Here is a 19,091-nt window from a genome sequence, read left to right on the forward strand (position 1 = left end):
AGGGAGGAGTTCCTGTATTCCCTGCGACTGTTAAAATATTGCCCAATTCTGGATGTGACCATCCAGGCATTTAAGTAATAAAATGACATAAAAGGTGTAATTAAAAGCATTTGATGAGTTGTTAGTCAACTGCATCTAATTAGTTTAGATAAACGCTTTGGATTCCTGTGGATCAGGGAATTTGTCTTGAAATCTCTGCTGCTTTTCCCTTCTGTTTCTTAGCAAAAGCTTTTGCTTATGGTGGAACTAATTGCTGTCAGAATGGGATGCAGACCTTAAAGAATGGCAAGCACTCAGAGGACAATTATGTGGACAAAAGGACCCCAGTTGGAGTGGATTATGTTCGCAGTAGTGTTGTTATTGAGGTAGGAAAAATACATGTTTGTAATAACTCAGGAAAAAAAACACACCCACAATGTGTGTTTGGGCAAATCGTGAAAGTGTTTAGGTGATGTATGTGAATTGATCTGTGAGAACCATCGGATTTATGGCATGCTTATATGATTGGGAATCATCAATGTTTGTGATACAAGAGGGGCCCCTTTGGTTCTGAGTTCGTGCTGATGAATTTCCATTACTGCTTGAATATAAAAGGATAGAAATTGTACTGGGTTTGATTGCTCTGTTAGTCTGAGAAATGTGCTGTGAGGTTCACTGGTGGAGGTTGGTGTATCTGTAGCTAGCAGCACGTGGTGTGACACCTTTTCTCTACAGGATGTAAAACACTGTACAGCATCAGAATATTGTTTGTGTTTTGTAAGTAAAGCTGAATACTGAGCTCGGGTTAGCAGTGACAGCTAATGTTACATATGAATTTCTGTCTTTATGTAGCCAGAGGGGCTGTCAAGAGAGTACACCTACAGTGTGTTCTTCTGCCCAAATGGTAAGCTTGTGATTTAAATGAGGTAATCCCAAGTGCGTTTGATTGAGTTGTAAATAGGAAGATGTGGCTTCATCCCGCTGGAGTGGGGAGGGGAATCTTTATTTCTGTGTCTGATTTATGAGTTGCGTTGTGTAGAAGGAGCTTTTTGAATGGAGCCCTTCTTACCTGGCTGGCTAATTACGAATTTGCTCTAACTGCCCAAGTAACTTCTGGAAATGGCAATTAAATTCCTTTACTTCATGAAACAGTTTGAGTATTCAGCACTGTGGACAGAAGCTGTGGCTGTAGTCTATTTTCAGTTGATGTTTCAAAGTCCAGCTCTGGAATCAGTGCGTTCTTTCTACTGGAGATTTGGATAGCTCAAACAGAGCTCCTCTGGCTAACAGAGATGCTTTTGACTGCTTGATTAGAACTGAAAAATCTCTTGAGTGCTTCACGAGGGGTCCACCAGAGCAGTTGCAATTGAAGGATCTTCTATATTGGAAAGGAGTAGAGGATGGGAAGGAACATCAACATACGTTTTTATAGTTTTGAAAGAAGTGGGGGGAGAAGGAATGCATACTTGGGATAGGTTTGTTTGTTTAAATTTTAGCAGTTAGCTGTGGATTAAATTGGTGGAATTTTTTGTTTTAAGTATGGAAGGTGAACTCTAATGCGTAAACATCCCGTTTTTTTCTGACTAGAGAAAATTCACATTTCTACACCTAACAAATATGAGTACCAATACATGCAGAAGCCTGCCCAGATGACACATTTCGACATCGCAGTGAAGGCACACAACGATGCTCATGTGGCACTGTCCTCTGGTCCCCATGACATGGCAGAGATGACAGAAATTGTTATTGGTGGGCACCAAAATACTAAAACGTGGATTTCCATCAGCAAAATGGGTGAGCCAGTGGTCAGCAGAGACACAGCTGGTATCCTGTCCTGGGATGAATTCCGCAGCTTCTGGATCAGCTGGAAAAATGGAATTATTCAGGTACTGAATTCCTCTGTGTAACAGTCTGTGGGGTCCCTTGCTTCTATAAGAGGATTTGGAGCATACATGTGGCAGAGTTTCATTAGTTATGTTGCTGCCTTCTTCCTTTTTCTGTGTTAAGTCTCTCTCAGGCTGTTTGGACCTGAACACGTTTGCTTACCACATTATGCCCTCAGGACCTTTTGTCTTCAATGTTCTCAGTGCTAAATCTGCTTGGAGGTCAAGTCTATGTACTTCTCATTAAACTTTCCTGTATTCTTTTTTTTTGTGAGTGGGAAAGAGGAAGATACTGGTCTGCTTACAGTATGCTGTGCTGCACACATAGGTTACTGCATCCAAGGACAGATAACAGGCTGATTTCACATGCATGGGTTGTTGGAACTGCATGACTTCTTGTTCCTTTCAGGTTGGCCATGGTACTCGGGTGCTAAATGAATCTATTATTGTGGAGTGGACAGTCCCCAAGCAGTTCGAGGTGAAGTACATTGGCTTTTCCACAGGCTGGGGGTCAATAGGAGAGTTTAAAATTTGGAGGAAAGAAGAGACTGATGAAAATCACAATGAAGCATTTACTCTTGGAGTTCCCCACAACATAATTCCAGGATCAGAAAGAGCTACAGCTTCAATAATAGGTATCAATTGTGAGGAGGTATCCTTGGGTATTAATTATCAAATACAAGGAGATACTTCCATCTGTTACTTGCTTCTGACCAATATTTGAGTAATATGGACAGGATAAAGTAGTCTTAGGCAGTTTATAAAGATAAATGCTGCTTAATTATCAATCACTTGATTGAACCGTGTTTGAGATGATGGCAGTTAAAGCAGATACTCTCTAAGGACTTTGCAGATGACTTGTCTGTTGTAATTCATAGTATTCATTTCATTGTCATAATCACATATTGTACTAACTGCATTCTAAACTAGTCAATTAGTCACAGCTCTGACATTTCTTCTTTATTCCAGCAAAAGCTTGAAGATATAAGGCTGAACATTTAAGGAGTTCCCTTTTATTCTACAATTTAGCTGACTGTGTAGCCAGTAGAAATTAGTGTAGTGTTTAATTCTGCTTCATCACGTGACATAAAAAGAAGCGGAGCATGATTCCTTGGTTTTGAACCTATCTCCTCTTCTTTAACCAGGAGATGTGATGGGTCCTACATTAAACAACTTGGACAATCTTCTGCGATTACCATTTGGATGTGGAGAGCAGAACATGATCCACTTTGCTCCTAATGTTTTTGTCCTGAAATATCTGCAGAAAACCAAGCAACTCAGTCAAGAGGTGGAAAGTGAAGCTACTGATTATCTTGTTCAAGGTAAACCGTTAAATTTACAGTTTGTGGAAGGAGAAAAGGCTTGTAAGTCAGAAAGGAGTTTTGCTCTTACTAAAGGAGGGCGTCTCAAGTGATGAGGAGTCATCATTTTTTGCAGGACAGTCTCTCGGGTTAATAGATTTTGATGGCCAGATGTTTTCCCCTGATACATAGCTGCCTTTCCCTTCGGTTACTCCTCATTTATACACTTGTTTGTGGGTTTTCTGCTTTTTAGCACGTGTATATTTGGGTAACTTGTTTCTGTGTTTACAAATTTCAGAAAGTGACAGAAATCTAAATGTAGTCAATGTACATATTTAGTTCTTTTTGTCGTCTTCCTGAATTGTCTTTCCAGCCCTTTAATCACAACATCAGAGCTCTTCTCTGAACTTTGCCAGTTTATCAGTGTCTCCTTGGTAACAAGTGCACAGTTTAAGCTTGCATGCAGAGCAGTTATCCTAGAGGCATGTGATGAAGATGCTTTTCTGTCCTTGTTGGTGGCCTGTCCTTTCTCTCTAAGCAGCTCATAGCAATCTGTCTTTTTATGACTGTTTTTCTCAGTGTTTATTTGGGAAGAGTCACTTGCAAATTCATTTGTAACTAAATGCAATTCTCAGGTGCAATAAGAACTTGGAGATGATTAATGAAAACAAGAATGACCCAAGGAGGCAGCTATCTCATGTGTGAGTCAGATAATAGCCATGTCATGAAATCAGAGGTGACAGGGTTAGGCAGTTCTCCTATGAAAATATAAACATAAAATGTAATCTGTAATTTATTTATTGTTTTCAGCAGCAAAAGAGTGGAGCTGCTTCCTCCAGCTGTTTTGTTTGTGATGCGTTATGTTTGCTGATAGTAGTAACACATAGGGAATTTTTTTACTAGTCATTTTTTCCTTTTCATTATCATTTGGTTCTGTTTCTTTTCATGAATCTGCAAACTTTCCAGGTTTTTGGCTCCAAGCTCTGCCTGTTAATCAGCCCTTACAGAAAAAGTCCTTAAGAGATTTAAACCCCTGTGCTTATTGGAGCCCTGTCAAGTCCAAAGTTGAGATGAGTCTCTTTGCTCACTCTGGAGGTCTTTTGTGACTTACTAAAGCCAGAATTTATTTTTTAATATATAGCGTTTCAGAAACTTGAAGTTCTACTGTCGATGGATCTCTTGCTTAGCAAGAGATTAAGAGCTGGAGAAATAATGGTTCATTCATTTGTGTCCCAGAGATGCCTGTAGTCTTGTAGTAGATGTTTGCCTGCACAGATTCCTGAATGCACTGCGCTGTCAAACGCAGCAGAACAAGAAGTTGCCTCGGGCAGCAGAATCCCTTGCAGTAGAGCCAGATGGTCCGAATCTTCATTCACTTTAAATGCTTGCTTTGCTCCGTGTGAGGATTTTGGACTCCCACAATCCTTTCTCAACTTGCAGGCTACCAGCGCCAGCTGACCTACAAGAGGCAGGATGGCTCATACAGCGCGTTTGGCGAGAGGGATTCCTCGGGGAGCATGTGGTGAGCTGCTATTTAAATGGGGTTAGGAAACTCAGTGTTTGCTAAATGGGAAAACACACCATTGGCAAAGAAAAAAAGAGTCGTTTTCCAGCTTCCATCGTGGTGTCACATAGTGTGGAACAGAAATAATGCTCCGTGACTGTAGGCTTACTGTTGAAGTGCTGCTGGATGCTCGTGCTACATGAGTAGGTGTGCTGTAATTGCTTCAAGACTCACTGGAAGTTCAGATGGTCTTATCTGCCACTGTCTGTGCTTTAGGTGCTCGTGTTTGCTCTACAGGAATTGGAGTAGCAATACCTGAGGCACTTCAAGCACCTAATTCCATCAGGAAAAACGGGGCTTCACCTGAAGCACGTATAGAAAGCTTGCTTTTCTCTGGAAGCAGTGGAGATTTCTGCCAGCGTAGAAAACAAACAGAGCAATCTTTAAGTGCTTTGTATCCCCTTGCGTGTGAAATGGAATGGTATAAATTTGTGCCCTGAGAATGGGAAGTACAGGGTCCTCCAAAGTGGAATGAAATGAGAACCAGAGATCGTGATCCTGGGGAATAAGCTCATCTCACTGATGCCCTCCTTAAGGAACCATGGCCCTCCTTAAGGCAGTGTTTCACATCTTGTAGATTCCATTCGTTAGTTTATGCTGCCTTTTGGCTTCTCCATCTACTCTCATTTTGCTTTAAACTGATTCTCTCTGTGAACTCATCAGAGGGGAAATACTACTTCTATGGGGCCGTTGCCTCGCTGTTTTTAAGATAGTGAACTTTTATCTCAGATCTGGCATCTCCCATTCCCCCGATGTAAAACACAGTGACACAGAATTACTTAACACTCAAAAAATCCTTTGCCAGGCAGCATGTCTTCTACCCTCCCATTCCTCAGGGCCCTATAAAACGAATGATTCAATCTCCCAAAGCTGGCCAGAGTTTGTTCTAGTTGCGTGTCAGAGGTTTAGAATTCCAAAAACAATTCTATTGCCTTCTGAAGTCTTGATTCTGTATGAAGTCTAGCAGAGCCTTACATTTCAATAGTGGCTCTGGACTTTTTTCTTTTCTTTTTTTTTTTTTTTTTTCCAAATTAAGACAGTAACAAAATTGGAAAACTTATTCATCTTTCTCCTTTGTAAATATCTGTAAAGGCAGCAGCTTTTAACTTTAAGGTTTTAATAACTTGAAGGTAATTGAAGCATCTAAAAAGGGTAATTGAATTTCAGTGTCATAACTAAAACAGGCGTATCTTCCTGTCACGCTTTTCAATGTAATTTGTTGACCTTTAACCCTGCTCTTGTTCAGTGGATAGAGCAGTTTTTGAGCCTTCATATGCCATACTTTTTTAAACAATGCTGAGCTTTTTCCCCACAAGATTTTCATAATTTGTGCTTTTGCTGTTGTTTTCCCTTTATTTGTACACGATTCTGAGGTAGTTTGGTCACTGAGGATAGGGTTTTGTATTTACAGGCTGACAGCATTTGTCCTCAAGTCCTTTGCACAGTCCAGGGGCTTTATTTTCATTGACCCAAAAGAACTCACAGCTGCAAAGGAGTGGATCATTCAGCATCAGAAGGAAGACGGCTCTTTTCCTGCTATGGGCAGGATTCTGAATAAGGACATTCAGGTAAAGACTGAAAAATAACAGTAGGTGCATTTTTAAAGATACTCCCAAAGCAGCAGTGGATGAAGTTTCCTTACGCCTGATATAAATAGTGGTCTCGAATGGCAAAGGTAACTTAGGAGGAGTTTCAGTGTGCTCCCAGGCTATTGCTTGGGAAGGAAGCTACAGCAGTGCGTTGGGTTCCTGACTTCCATACTTATTGCCTATTCAGCATCCTTTCCTCCAGTTTTTTTATCTCAGTGACTTTGTCTTCTTTTCCCCCCAGGGTGGAATCCACGGTAAGATCTCCCTGACAGCTTACGTGGTTGCATCTCTTTTGGAAACAGGTGTAACTTCTGAGGTAACAGAAACTGAGAGCAGCTCTTGTTCTGCATGTCCTAAAAATCCTCACTCTTGCCTTTAGCTTGATTTTGTTGTTGCTGTTTTTGAGGTTCCCTACTCGTTAGAATGATTGCACTCATGTAACTGAGTCTGTTTGAAAGCCTTGAGTGGGGGAAAAATAAAAAAAATAAAAGTTCTGAAGTGTTCACAGTAATTTTCTGCCTCCCTGACAGCTCTGTCCCCCTCTGAGAAGTGATGTGATGCTCTCCCGGGGCTGCTGTGCATAGGACAGCCCCAGCACTTTTATTTGCTGGAAGTGCAGTTTCTGTAGGGCTAATGGCTTTCCTAGAGGAGATTTGCAAGTGTTGCTAATGATCTTAGCTAGGAAATGAGGAGGGGAAGGTTAGTGCCACAGGGAAATCAAAGGAAACCAAATTACATCAAGTCCAATTAAATTGTTTCTATAAATTATCAGAGCTACGTTCCTGCATGGTGAGGTCATTGAGGGAGTTAATAAAACATGTTTGTTGGCTGCAGGGACCCCTGGGAACCTTGGCCTTTATTATCCTCTGGCGCCTGCTAGACGCACCAGAGTGTCAGGAACGCCATCAGACGTACAGCAAAGAGCTCGTGCTGCTCTGTTCATCCACTGCCCTGCAGCAACATGACATCTATTTTCAGCTTTAAGGAGAATAAATTCATCTCAGGATGGGCGTAGATGATTTGTGCTATGCTATTTGCTCCTGTTGTTCAGTATGTGATGTGTGGCTTTTCTTAAGGAAAGTGTTGGTGTCATTCTACGAGCTGTGTTTCCTACTTGTTTCTTCATGGGTGCAAAGTCCTGAGAAAAGCAGTGATTCCAACTCTGTCCACTGATGGGAAGGAGTGAATGAATTCCTTTTTCTGCTTTATTTTTGCATGCAGACCCTGCTTTACCTGTTATGCTGTTCATATCTTAACCCCTGATAGTCCATGAGTTTTCTCACTTATTCCTTTCCAACTCTTCTCCATTGCACTGCAGGGGTGTCAGCAAGTCACTGTGTTGTGCTTAGCTGCCTGTTGGGGTTAACAGGGCTAGAGAGGTTGGTAACGTGTGGGCTCTTTCCTCTAATTACAGGAAGAGAGATCTGCTGTTGACAAAGCAAAACACTTCTTAGAGGCCAACTTGCACTCAGCAGAAGACCCTTACACCACTGCCTTGACTGCATATGCCCTGACACTGCTGCACAGTCCTTCTGCTGCTGTGGTGCTGAGGAAGATGAACAGCATGGCAATCACACAAGGTACTGTGCACCTGGGGCCAGCGTGGCAAGTTCTTAACTTGGCAACTCCATTGCAGGAATAAACAAGCGGGCCTTGCAACTCAAATGGTGTGTTTGAGCTGCTGGAGAGGAGAGAGTCTGTGAGATGAAGGTCCTCTTCACAGCACAGTTTAACACTGTAAGGAAAGAGTTGTCTGCGTTCATTTTGGGAGAGGGCTGAGCGCCTTATTTCTGTGCCTGCAACAAATGTTGAAGGAAGGCAAATGCACTGGAAGCTCTGCAGTAGCTTTCTGGTCAGTATGTCAGAGCTTGTCTAATCATCGTGCCTCCTCATGGTGTATTTTGATGTAATATTTGAAAATGATCTCATTTATCACACTGAGCCATCAAGGAACAGGAGGCTGCAGCCTCCTGCTGAAGGAATGCTCCCCTAACTGGAGGGGCAGTGCAGATCAGGGCATTGATCTGCTGAGTTGGGTGCAATAGTAATGTTTGATTCTTCCCACGCGCGGAGTCTGAGCTGCAGTCCTGCTGTAATATCATACGTATTCCTCTGTCCTGTCCTTCTAGATGGCTTTACACACTGGAGCTTGACGGGAAGTCTTGTAGCTGATGAAGATACCTTCATGGGCTTTAATGATGGACTCTCTCAATCAGGTACCTGTATGGCAAAAGCAAAAATAAGGGAATGTGATGCAGCAGGAGGCCACTGATGGCAGTTTACATAACACACTTCAGATTTTCCCACATCTCTATACCCTCCCAAAATCTATTAGCATTTCTGGAGACATGATAGTTTTGGTCCCCAAAGAACTCATTTAACAAGATGTTCTGAAGATGTCAGTCAGTCTGTTGTTTATCTTTGTATTTTCAGATTGACACAACGATTGTGTACTTAGCTTTTATTGGCAGTCACTGTCATTTCAGTACTGATTTCCCAGACTTCAGCTGCTGACCAACTTGATTCTCTTTCCAAGATGGTAGTTTGATTTATTTCCCCTTCTCCCCCACCTCTCTTTCAGTAGTTTCTGCGGAAGTGGAAATGACATCTTATGCCCTTCTGACATACACACTCCTAGGAGATGTGGCTTCTGCACTCCCCGTGGTGAAATGGCTCTCACAGCAGAGGAATGCACTTGGAGGATTCTCTTCTACTCAGGTGGGCTGCCTTAGGCAAAGGTAACTTTGGTGATGCCTAATTAATTGCAGGAATTAATTGATTCCGGTATGGTTAATGTAGAATTTCTGTCTAGAATCTAGAAACTGTGTCCTGTTAAGAAGAAAAGCTTTCTGTTGCTCTTGACTTTTTCTTTCTGGAATCAGTATTTTGAAAGGAACCCAGTCTTTGGCTTTACAGATGCCTTTGACAATAAAAGTGAACAAAAGCTGAGATTTCTTTTGCAGTATGAATCAATAAGGAAGACTCTGCTACCAAAAGCTGATGACAGTACAGCGCAGTGTTTGTTTGTAAGCTTGGTATGTGCTCTGTTCTTCACTATTCTCACCTCTCCCTCTTCTGATCCCTAGGACACGTGTGTAGCCCTGCAGGCTCTGGCTGAGTATGCAATCCTTTCTTATGTTGGAGGAGTCAACCTTACCATTTCCTTGGCTTCAACTAATCTAGACTACCAGGAGACATTTGAGCTTAATAAAATGAATAAAAAAGTCCTCCAGACTGCAGTGGTGAGTGGTTCTGTGTTAATGTGATCTACCTGAACTGCAATCTGAATGACAAATCAGCAAAGTTCCGTAACGGTAAAAGTAATCTTTAAAAAAGTGAATTGAACACTGAAATGTGGGATTTCCTGGGATTTCCTGGTTCGTTTTGATGTGAAGGAGGCAGCGATCAAAGGCGTTTTTAACCATAACTACTGACTGATGTTCGTTTTTTGCTGCTACTTGTTTCTACCCTTGTTAAATGCGGGTGACTGAAGAGAATAAGCTGTGGTCACCACAGCTGTTTGGGGTCCTTTAAAACTGGAAAGATTTTTCACACAATCAAGCTACAATTGATATTCACTTGTATTCTGAATGCTGCGTCTTGTCTGAGTCTTAACTGTGGGTTCTCCACAGATCCCCAGTATTCCCACGGGGCTGTTTGTGAGTGCCAAAGGCGAAGGCTGCTGTCTGATGCAGGTAAAGTTGCCTCAGGGTATCTGAGCAGTGATGGCTAAGCTGACAGGCTGTTTGCTGTATTTTTAATCCCAGATTGCTGCAAGGAAGGAACTGCACTTTGAGTTTCTAAGTAGATGTATCACGTGGTTCTGCTTTAATCCCTAGAAGCAAATGTGATTGTACCATGGTGCGTTTGCTTTGGTACAGCTTTACCTATGCCTAACTGAGTTTTAAAGCTTCTCTTGCTTCTGTGTATGCCAATATCTTTCTCTGAAGATTTATACTATTTATGCTGGTCTTTGGAGAATGCTTGCAGATGCTACAAAACATGGGAACGTAATTAACTACCTTTTTCTTTCCCCTTTCTACTACAGATTGATGTCACATACAACGTGCCAGATCCTATTGCCAAACCAGCATTCCAGCTCCTGGTTAACCTGAAGGAGCCAAAATCAGAGCAGCATCTCCAAGCTCCAGTTCTGCTGCGCTCTCTCTCTCCAGATGAGAATCGCTCTGAAACCTTTCACAGAGAGAGAGCAGTGGTGGATGATGATGACCCGGCTGCAGATCGGGACCATCAGGAGTACAAAGTGATTCTGGAGACGTGCACGAGGTAGGAAATGTCAGTCTCCATCCCACCCTGCTTGTTTCTCAGAGGCAGCCCAGTGTTTGGATTAGCACATCATTGCTCCTTCCATTGCAGGCTTTTCCACTAGTGAGAACTCTCTGCTGTCTAAAACTGTAAGGCAGTTGCACTGATATGTTTGTCAGTACAGGAAAAATGCTTCTTCATTGTTTTGACACAATTTTTTTAGCTTCCAAATGTTTGCTGAGTGTTTTGGTGCATTAACAGTTCCACTTTCTCAGCCCGTTTTGCCCTCTGCCTGAGCACTGCAGCTGGTATTGGGGAGGTAGGCTTACAGTTTTGTCAATCCCTTAAAGATCCTTGTAACTAAGGAGGCTGCCCTGCATCAACACAACCTTGCTGTTGTTATTACTGAAACTTCTGCCCTGGGAATTGCTGGAGCAAAGACAGAAATTGGAGAGGAAACACAGTCCAAGGAGATTGATTGCTGGAAAGAAAACAAAAGCAAATGAAATCTTCCATTTCCTCCTTTTCTTCCTGTAATGATGCTCTTTTCATTCCTTTGTCTTAGGCAATGTGAATAGAGAATTGCATCAATGTATGATGGTGGAAATATCTAGAGCTAGGGGTGTTACTCAGGACGTGATTGTTTTAAAGAGTTTCCAGGTGAAGTCCCAGGGATGCTTTCCTGTAAGGAACAGGAGAAAAAACAAAACAAAAACAGAATGGGAAGGAGAGGGGTTGTGATTACAGGTGAAGAGATACTGTAGGATATTTTAGGGAGATGCCTGGAGTTAGACCAAGAGAAAGGCTTAGTGACTCCAGGAGACTCTTAGCCCTGAATTGGAGGCCCCTGGATCTGTCTGCAGATCATCCAGTGCCATTGTGGATGTACAAGCTTGAAATCCTTCAAAGAAAAGACCTTTTGTATTTCTTTCTCTGAAGCTTGTTTCAGTTGTGCTCCATCATGAGTTGTCCATGTAGTGTTTGTTACCTTGGATCCTGAGTTTATTTCCACTCTCTCTCTCTTTTTGCTCATGTGGGAAGATGGCTGCATTCGGGATCCTCTAACATGGCTGTGCTGGAAGTGCCATTGTTCTCAGGGTTTCGTGCAGACATCGAGAGCCTCGAACAGGTAAGGTGTAATGAGAATGCAAGGCACAGTGCTGAGCTGGGACCTGGCTCTCTAGTTGTAGGGATTCCCTTTGGAGAGCAATAGGAAGTAAATGCTGTTGTCTGTTAGAGCACTGGCTGAAAATATGTGATTAAAATTGGGAGCAGGAGATTTCACTTGTCAAAAAATATTTGTCTGATATCAGCGAACAGAAGCTCTGAGCAAGAGTAACAAATGTACTGAGCGTAGCCAAATGAAGGTTTATTACTGAGCGCAGCACACAGTAATTAAATGAGACCCATTTGGAAATGGTGAAGTGAAAATGTGCTCTAACAGGAGCTGTTTATGGCTTCTTAGTGGGCTGTGTTATCTCCAACATCTGGATTCCATTTCTTTGGAGGCTCTGTGTCTTGGAATTTTTTGCCTTTTTTTCTTCCCTTCTGGGAGAACATCATGTTTATTGCAATCCAAACTGAGGTGGACAGAATGTGCCTCTTACCCAGCCAGCCCTCTAGGGGAGACGAACTGTAGTCTTCAGCTTTGCTTTATATTCATTGAGGCATTATGGCACATTTGCTTGTTTTGTATGCTGCAAATTTTTTGAAGACTGATAGATCTTAAGGGGTGAGTAGCTGGAGAGATACAGAGAGAAACTAAACTGTATCTTTGAGAACTGACAAGGAGCTAAAAACTACTTTTTTGAAGGAAGAAGTCTTTGTAACAGCCTTATCCTCATTATGTGAGAGGAGATGGGAATGATAGTGAAGACCAGGCAGCTTATTTTGACGTCCCAGTTCAGAGGAAGAGTGCATTGTTCTCTAGAATTTCCCTTGATTTGACTGAGTTGTAATAAACACCATTGCATTTTCTTGGAGAAAATGAGACCAACATATTTCTCTCCAGGGCTGCTCTGCTATTGCAGAAGAGTTACTTCCTTGCAGCTGAATGAGCTTCCCAGCACATTAACCATGAACAGGCTTTCTCTAGCACTAAGCACAATTGGCTGTGCTTGCTTGTCTGAGCCTCATGTTCTCCCTTTACGGGCAGAGAAACAGGAGTCCCTGTGTAACACCACCTACCAGGTTCTCAGGTAGCAGGTGGTTTGGTTTTGCACTGGGGGTTCTATTGCACAGTCTATTTCCCTAAGCAGAAGTGAGTTTCTTCCTTTGGGCAGTAGGAAAATTTGCCTAATTGGGAGCAATGTTGCATCTTCAATGGGGAACGTTCCCTTTGAAAAGCTGCGGTGCATCCTTCTCACTGCAGACATCCTTTGCATCTGAAAGGCAGGGGCAAATCTGGAGTAATGTATATAGGGAATGAAGGTACAACCCCTGCCATTTACTTATGCCTGGCAGATGTGTATCCCAGTCATGCTTCCATGAGGCTGTGGTACCAGTTTTGTACTTTGGACGCACCTTCAGCAGCAGCAGGCCCAGTCATTCCCATTGCTGCATTTTTTCTTTGTTACTGCAGCCGTTCCCTTTGCTCCTAGTGAGGAGGGCTGGGGCTGTAAATCAGATTTCCTTGTTTGTTGTTTGCCCTCACAAGGGAGCAGTGTTCGCAGAGCGGGCCCACGTGCAGCTCCAGGGCACTGATGGTTAATGAATGCTCTGTTGCACATCGATGGCAGCCCCCCTGGCTGTGCAGCCACAAATCCTTCTAATAATGCTGGGTGTCGACAAGGTCAGGAGGTCACCACGGGCTGGTATATATCAGCCTTCACCAGAAAAATGCAACTTTAGCTGAGCTGCGCATTTCCCGATGGCGCCAGCCCCTCCGAGCCCTCATAAAGCCCCGTCTGCAGCCATCTACTGCTGAGCACCAGCGGCCACCGCCAGGCCCTGCCATTGTGAGGACAAATTAAATTGGGCCTTTCCATACTGTGTGGGACTGAAACACGTGTTCCTGTGCTTGTTACGGTAATAGCAGGAAGCTGTGCACAGGGTTTTACAGCTAGAAGCACTGTGCTGAAGAAATCCACGGCTGAAGCTGTTGGCAGCAGGCGCAGGCGGATTTTGGTAGAAGTGCTTTTGACTTGGTGTCATTCTTTCTAATACATAATAATAACTGCTTCCCCTTCTGCAGTGCTTTAATTCTATGATCCAAAGTAACTTATCCCAAAATAACAGCACAAACACGATGAGCTGAGTCGGTATCACCCTGTGTCACAAACAGGGCTGTCCAACAGCTTAAAGCAACAAGGTTTGGAGCAGAAGGTGCCCAAATTCCAGCCCTCTGCTCCCCAGACCAGGATTTAAAATCAAGTCCTTTCCCACAGGTTCTGAATTAAATATTTCTCACTTGATGGAAGCCTTCTGAGTACAGTGCTTCAAAACAGCAATGATTGATCAGTTACCTTGAGCATGACAGCCATTATAATATCAAGATAATAATTTTCCACATTTGGAAAAACAAAAGATAAGTCCTATTGGAATTAAAAACCAAGTAAACTTTGTGCAATTATATCACAGGATGCCACTAAGAGTCTGGGGGACCTTCAGCATCCTGTTCCAGGGAGATAACTTCTGCACTCTTTAGTTGGTTCTGTGATTCCATGAACAAATTCTCACACGCTTTTCTATGAGCCTTTGCTCACACTGTACAGACCTGAGGTTAGCTGAAGAGATGATCTGGAGCATCTTTAAAAACGGCTGTGGCAGATTAAAGGCAGAAGCACCCGAGATGTAAGAGGTGCTCTTAAATCTTGTTCTAATGCTTTTTAGATATGCAGATTGTCTCAATAAGTAATAAAAGAAGCGTAATGTATTGTGTACATTACTGGCACAGCACATACTGCAAATCCCTAAGCGTCAGAGGGAGGGAAGATGTGTAGCAGGGCCTGGCCTGACCCCATTCGTCAAAGGGAGGATGCCTAAGGCTTTCTCAAATGGCTGCTCTTCTCAAATGTAAGGATTAATTTTCCTGGCAGAAGAATGTTTTGGATTTTTCAGCTGGTGGGAGAAGGGGCCTTTAATAACCAGTGTGATCCAGCAGCAGAATTCCTTGGCAGTTTGGAAGAGTGTAAATAAGAGATTTTATGGAGTGTTTTGGGGTCTCTGAGGTCTTGCTGTAGCCTTGGTACTGAAAACAATCTGGGAGCTGTTGAATTGGATTATAGGTGACATGTCAGGTGTGGTCTGAGGGAGATAAACGCTCCCCGTTCCACAGGGATCAGGAATAACAGCACTGTGCACCTTGCAAGCATTCCTCATCAGATCAGGGGGGCAAAAAAAGGTGGCCGGTTTTTTTTTTTTTCCTCAGTTGTCTGAGAGCGACTTCACTCCTCTTTGCATTTCTCCATCCTTTCCAGCCAGAGAAACCCGTCAGTTTTAGCACCTGATGTGCCATTTTCTATAAGATGAGATGAAACTAAACCTGTCTGTTTCTTCCCAGTTACTGATGAACAAGCAAATTGGATTAAAAAGATATGAAGTGGATGGAAGAAAAGTCCTATTTTATTTTGATGAGGTAATGAACTTGTTTCTTGTAATTACGCCACGTTTCAGACGGGCAGGTGGCTGCACATGGATGCAGTGCACTGCTGCTGGTGGCCATTTGCAATGAGAATTGAGATGCAGCTGTAGCCGGCGAGTTGCCTGAGCCTCTTCTGAGGTGAGCAGGTGCTGTGGTTTTGGTTGGAAGCCCAGGCATCAAGGAGGTGGGTGTTCAGCTTCAGCTCACACAGAATCTCCAGCCAGATATCACTTAGTTCTTACCCCAAAATAATATGACCTCCAGGTATACTTAGCATCCTTAAAAGAAGGAGGCAAAATGCAGTCCAATTCAGACCTCAGAGCACGCACTAGAAAGGAAGAAATGAGATTTCTGCTGTCTTGGTTATCTGCAGTAAACTGTTGGCTAATTGATTAGCTGGCAGACTGAGGACAGGAGTGCAGTTGGGATACAGATGAGATTCAGGTTTTGCTCTCTGAGGTTGTTATGCGCTTAAATTAAAGGCTGACAAAGTATCCTTTGTTTTAATTCATTCTGTTTGGCTTTTATTCATTATTCTTGCCATTGTATCTGCTATTGGAGGTGCCTTCATTCTCACCTTTTTGCATTAGGGGCTTAAATGCTGCATTTGTTCTTCTTTCTTTGCTGACAGTGTAGTTTTTGTTACAATGAGTATTTTGCATCATTTTATACAGATTCCTAGCCAGTGCATGACCTGTGTAAAGTTTCAAGCTTTCAGAGAGTATATAGTGGGGAAAACGGCTCCTGTTCCTATCAAAGTGTATGATTACTATGAGCCAGGTACGTGTTTGCTTTCATTTGACTTTTCTGACAGCACTGGGGCTCTAACAATAAGACTCCGTTGTGATTTCTCTTTCTTGCTGACCTGCAGCTTTTGAAGCAACTCGTTTCTACAACGTGAGTGAGAACAGCCCCTTGGCACGGGAGCTCTGCGATGGGCCGACGTGCAATGAGGTGGAGAGCTCAGCAAGCCAGTGGGCTGGTGAGTTGCACAAAAGCCAAGCAGATTCTGTAAAAATGGAGCCTGCAGGCACATAAGTCCAGGAGTTGAGAACTCAAAGTGATATTTAGAAAGATGTTTGTGTTGGTGGAAGGCTTACAAGCATCTGCATGAGAGCAGCATGAAACTCATGACAAAGACAGCAATGTGTTCTGCTCTCCAGTCTCTGGAAGTGAACTGCTTTTATTTGCTTTGGAGGCAAGATGGAGTGTATGACTCTGGACACACCTGTGGAAAGTGAGGTGTTTTAATAAACATAAAACTTTTTTCAAATGCAATTTAGTTTTCTGTCTATAAGATACCTTGCAGTAGAGTTGCTCAATTGACTGAAATATCAAATTATATTCAATAGTGACAGGATTAACTTGTCTCAGAACCAGTAATCTCTTTCCTATCCTGTGTGTTATGGAAAACTGGGGGAGTTCTACTATCCAACATGAAATTTAGTGTGAAAATTTACATAGGAGAAGTAAGGAGAAAACTGCTTCCACATCTTTCCCTTCCTTTCACTATGCAAAAATGTTGCTTTGGATGTTTCTGTTTGCTTTGCAGGCTTTTCTCACTCTGGGCCATGCAATAACATTTTTGGATGCTTGGAGGATGAGTATTTTGAGCAATGCATGTGCTCAAGAGACTGTGGCTATGATGGGGATCCCGTATGCGGATCAGATGGACAGATCTACCAGAACCATTGCCAAATGGAAGTAGCATCGTGCAGGAATAATACGAGGATAGAGCAGATCCCCATGTCTCAGTGTTCTAACTGTAGGTTTCATGCAGTTTTTTATTTCTGCTACAATCTAACTGGGGAGCACTACAGATCTAACCAAATGATAACTATGGGTGTGTGGTAGGGGAAAGAGGAGAATTCAAAACCTCCTACGTAGTGTTCTGCCACTCACACCACAGGAGACTGAACTGTAGAAGCAGCTGCCACCTGCTAGCTCAGCACTGGGTTTTCTGTTATCATGAATACATATTCTACCAATCTTGACAAACTCCTGAGAAAATTAGTGATTTTGTTTTCCTGAAGTGAATAATCCAAGCTTAAAGTACTATCAGTGTAATGTAGCATACTTTGGAGACTCTGCATGTGCTTCCAGGATGTGCTGTGCAGCATACATGAACTAAATGTACCACCTCTGTAAATGCAAATGTTTTCTAGAGACTTAAGAAATGTGATGACCCAGGTATTCATTTTTCTTTATTTACAGCCAAGAATTTGCCAGAAGAAAGGGAGACAAACTCCCACACAGCTGAGCAACCCAGCGTCCAACAGACTCCAGCAGGTAATATCTGCATCAAGTGGCAGCCCTGATCCTTTCAGAGCTGCTGTTTGGAATAAAGGGCCTTAGTGAGCAAAAGCTTTAAGGTCATGAAGTAACCAAGAATTTGGCTGCTCATTTTATTTAGTGCTTATATTCATGCTTCTTTTTTTCCAAGGCTGGTGTCAAACTTGCTCATGGCTCACAAAAAATCTCACCAAGAAGCAGTGGAGGGTCAATAGAATAGTTTATTTCGTGCTGTTTCTAGTAAATAAACTGGACTAGATTTTCCTTGGCTGCTTTCCACTCATTAATTTGTTTCTGGTCTCTAACTCCCTGCAACGAATCAGTAAAACAAGTTAATTCCTCGAGAGGTCTCCATGCCTTCCCCTGTGTCCTTCCTCCACGTCCTTCTTGTGCACCAAAGTTCAGACCACTGTACATTCAGTGTGAGACACCGTCCCATCCTCTGCCCATCCTCTGCTCTACAGAAATGGATGGTATTTCTTAAGGTGCGAAAGCACAGTGAATATTCCATCATGACCCAGTTCTGTAGGCCATCCACTCTTGGTGTTTTAATACTTCTCCTATTTTCCCTCCCTTTGTTTCTGAACTGGATGTGTATCAGAATGCTGTCTGCTAGAAGAATTGAAATGAATGCCTGTTGTCTTTTACTCTGTGCAAATGCAGTGTGCCCAACATGAGAAAACTTTGCAATCTGAACCCTTCAAAGCAGGATCCCTGAGTGCTTTGTAGGACACTGGTGTGCAAGTTCACAGTGCTTTGCCGTTGGTCTACTAAATGGGGTTGCCATTACATTATTCTCCAGTACAAATTCAGTTACCTGAGATAGTCCACAATCCAGAAGCTTTCAGAACAGTGTTTTTGAAATAAGCTGCATTGAAATACCTAAGAAGCATAACCCTCTGGTTTCTGTTTTGAACAGACAAAAGCAGTGTGGGCTCAGTGGGCTCCCAGTAGGATCAGAAGTGGCAGATAAATCTTGTGTGGCATTTTCATACGCTTTAGATTAATAACCACACGTGTGTCATAGGTACAGGTTTCTCAAAGCACAAGCATGATGAGCTTGCTGCATCCTAGGGTATGTAAGTGCTGAAGAGATCTCCTGGAAGGCAGATCCTTGTCTGAAGTGAGCTGTCTGAGCAGCCATGGCAGAGTGAGCATTCAGAAATAAAACAGACTAAATCCTGTATCAGGAAAAGCGCTCAGCATGTGATTTTCATTAATCCTCTGAGCTCCTCTCAGGTCAACCACATGGTACGTGAATCAAAGTGTAACAAATGAATGAATCCCTCCCTATGCATGGGTCTCATTTGGACTCGCTGGTTTGTTAGCATTGAAGCATGAGATCGGTTTAAGTCGGCTCAGGTGCTCTGGGTTTCCAGTGAGCGTTCTGATGAGCCATGTCTAAATCTGTGATTTCCTAAAGGGATGCAAAGCTCCAGGAGCCAGATCAAGATTAGGGCAGGGGGATGGAGTTGCTCCAGTGTGTTAATCGTCAAGAAATACCCTTTTCTTGCAGAACCTCGTGGTGGTTTTATTGTCTGATATCTTTCTGCATTTGCCATGTGATTCGTGCAGGCTCAGCTTGGTTTGATTGATGATGCTTCCATTGTCAGCTCTTGCCTACGGTAACTCAGC

At 42.9% G+C, this 19,091-nt stretch overlaps 1 protein-coding gene across 3 annotated transcripts in view; it reads left to right on the plus strand.

Annotated features, from left to right (window-relative positions):
• Nucleotides 1–19,091, plus strand: part of CPAMD8 (C3 and PZP like alpha-2-macroglobulin domain containing 8) — a 39,782-nt gene that overhangs the window by 17,300 nt on the left and 3,391 nt on the right. For 2 of the 3 annotated variants that reach the window (XM_052699942.1, XM_052699943.1), the window contains exons 22-41: nucleotides 223–365; nucleotides 832–883; nucleotides 1,567–1,865; nucleotides 2,272–2,497; nucleotides 3,008–3,184; nucleotides 4,604–4,685; nucleotides 6,139–6,295; nucleotides 6,558–6,632; nucleotides 7,731–7,896; nucleotides 8,446–8,532; nucleotides 8,898–9,034; nucleotides 9,403–9,558; nucleotides 9,949–10,011; nucleotides 10,365–10,603; nucleotides 11,624–11,711; nucleotides 15,084–15,158; nucleotides 15,839–15,944; nucleotides 16,036–16,146; nucleotides 16,717–16,929; nucleotides 17,379–17,453. In XM_052699942.1, the coding sequence (XP_052555902.1) occupies nucleotides 223–365; nucleotides 832–883; nucleotides 1,567–1,865; nucleotides 2,272–2,497; nucleotides 3,008–3,184; nucleotides 4,604–4,685; nucleotides 6,139–6,295; nucleotides 6,558–6,632; nucleotides 7,731–7,896; nucleotides 8,446–8,532; nucleotides 8,898–9,034; nucleotides 9,403–9,558; nucleotides 9,949–10,011; nucleotides 10,365–10,603; nucleotides 11,624–11,711; nucleotides 15,084–15,158; nucleotides 15,839–15,944; nucleotides 16,036–16,146; nucleotides 16,717–16,929; nucleotides 17,379–17,453 (2,727 nt within the window). The remainder of the gene's footprint in view (nucleotides 1–222; nucleotides 366–831; nucleotides 884–1,566; nucleotides 1,866–2,271; nucleotides 2,498–3,007; nucleotides 3,185–4,603; nucleotides 4,686–6,138; nucleotides 6,296–6,557; nucleotides 6,633–7,730; nucleotides 7,897–8,445; nucleotides 8,533–8,897; nucleotides 9,035–9,402; nucleotides 9,559–9,948; nucleotides 10,012–10,364; nucleotides 10,604–11,623; nucleotides 11,712–15,083; nucleotides 15,159–15,838; nucleotides 15,945–16,035; nucleotides 16,147–16,716; nucleotides 16,930–17,378; nucleotides 17,454–19,091) is intronic. The other variant, XM_052699944.1, reaches the window with a different exon arrangement.

This window comes from Tympanuchus pallidicinctus, unplaced genomic scaffold, assembly GCF_026119805.1.
Source record: "Tympanuchus pallidicinctus isolate F22 unplaced genomic scaffold, pur_lepc_1.0 scaffold38, whole genome shotgun sequence".
Lineage (NCBI taxonomy): Eukaryota > Metazoa > Chordata > Aves > Galliformes > Phasianidae > Tympanuchus > Tympanuchus pallidicinctus.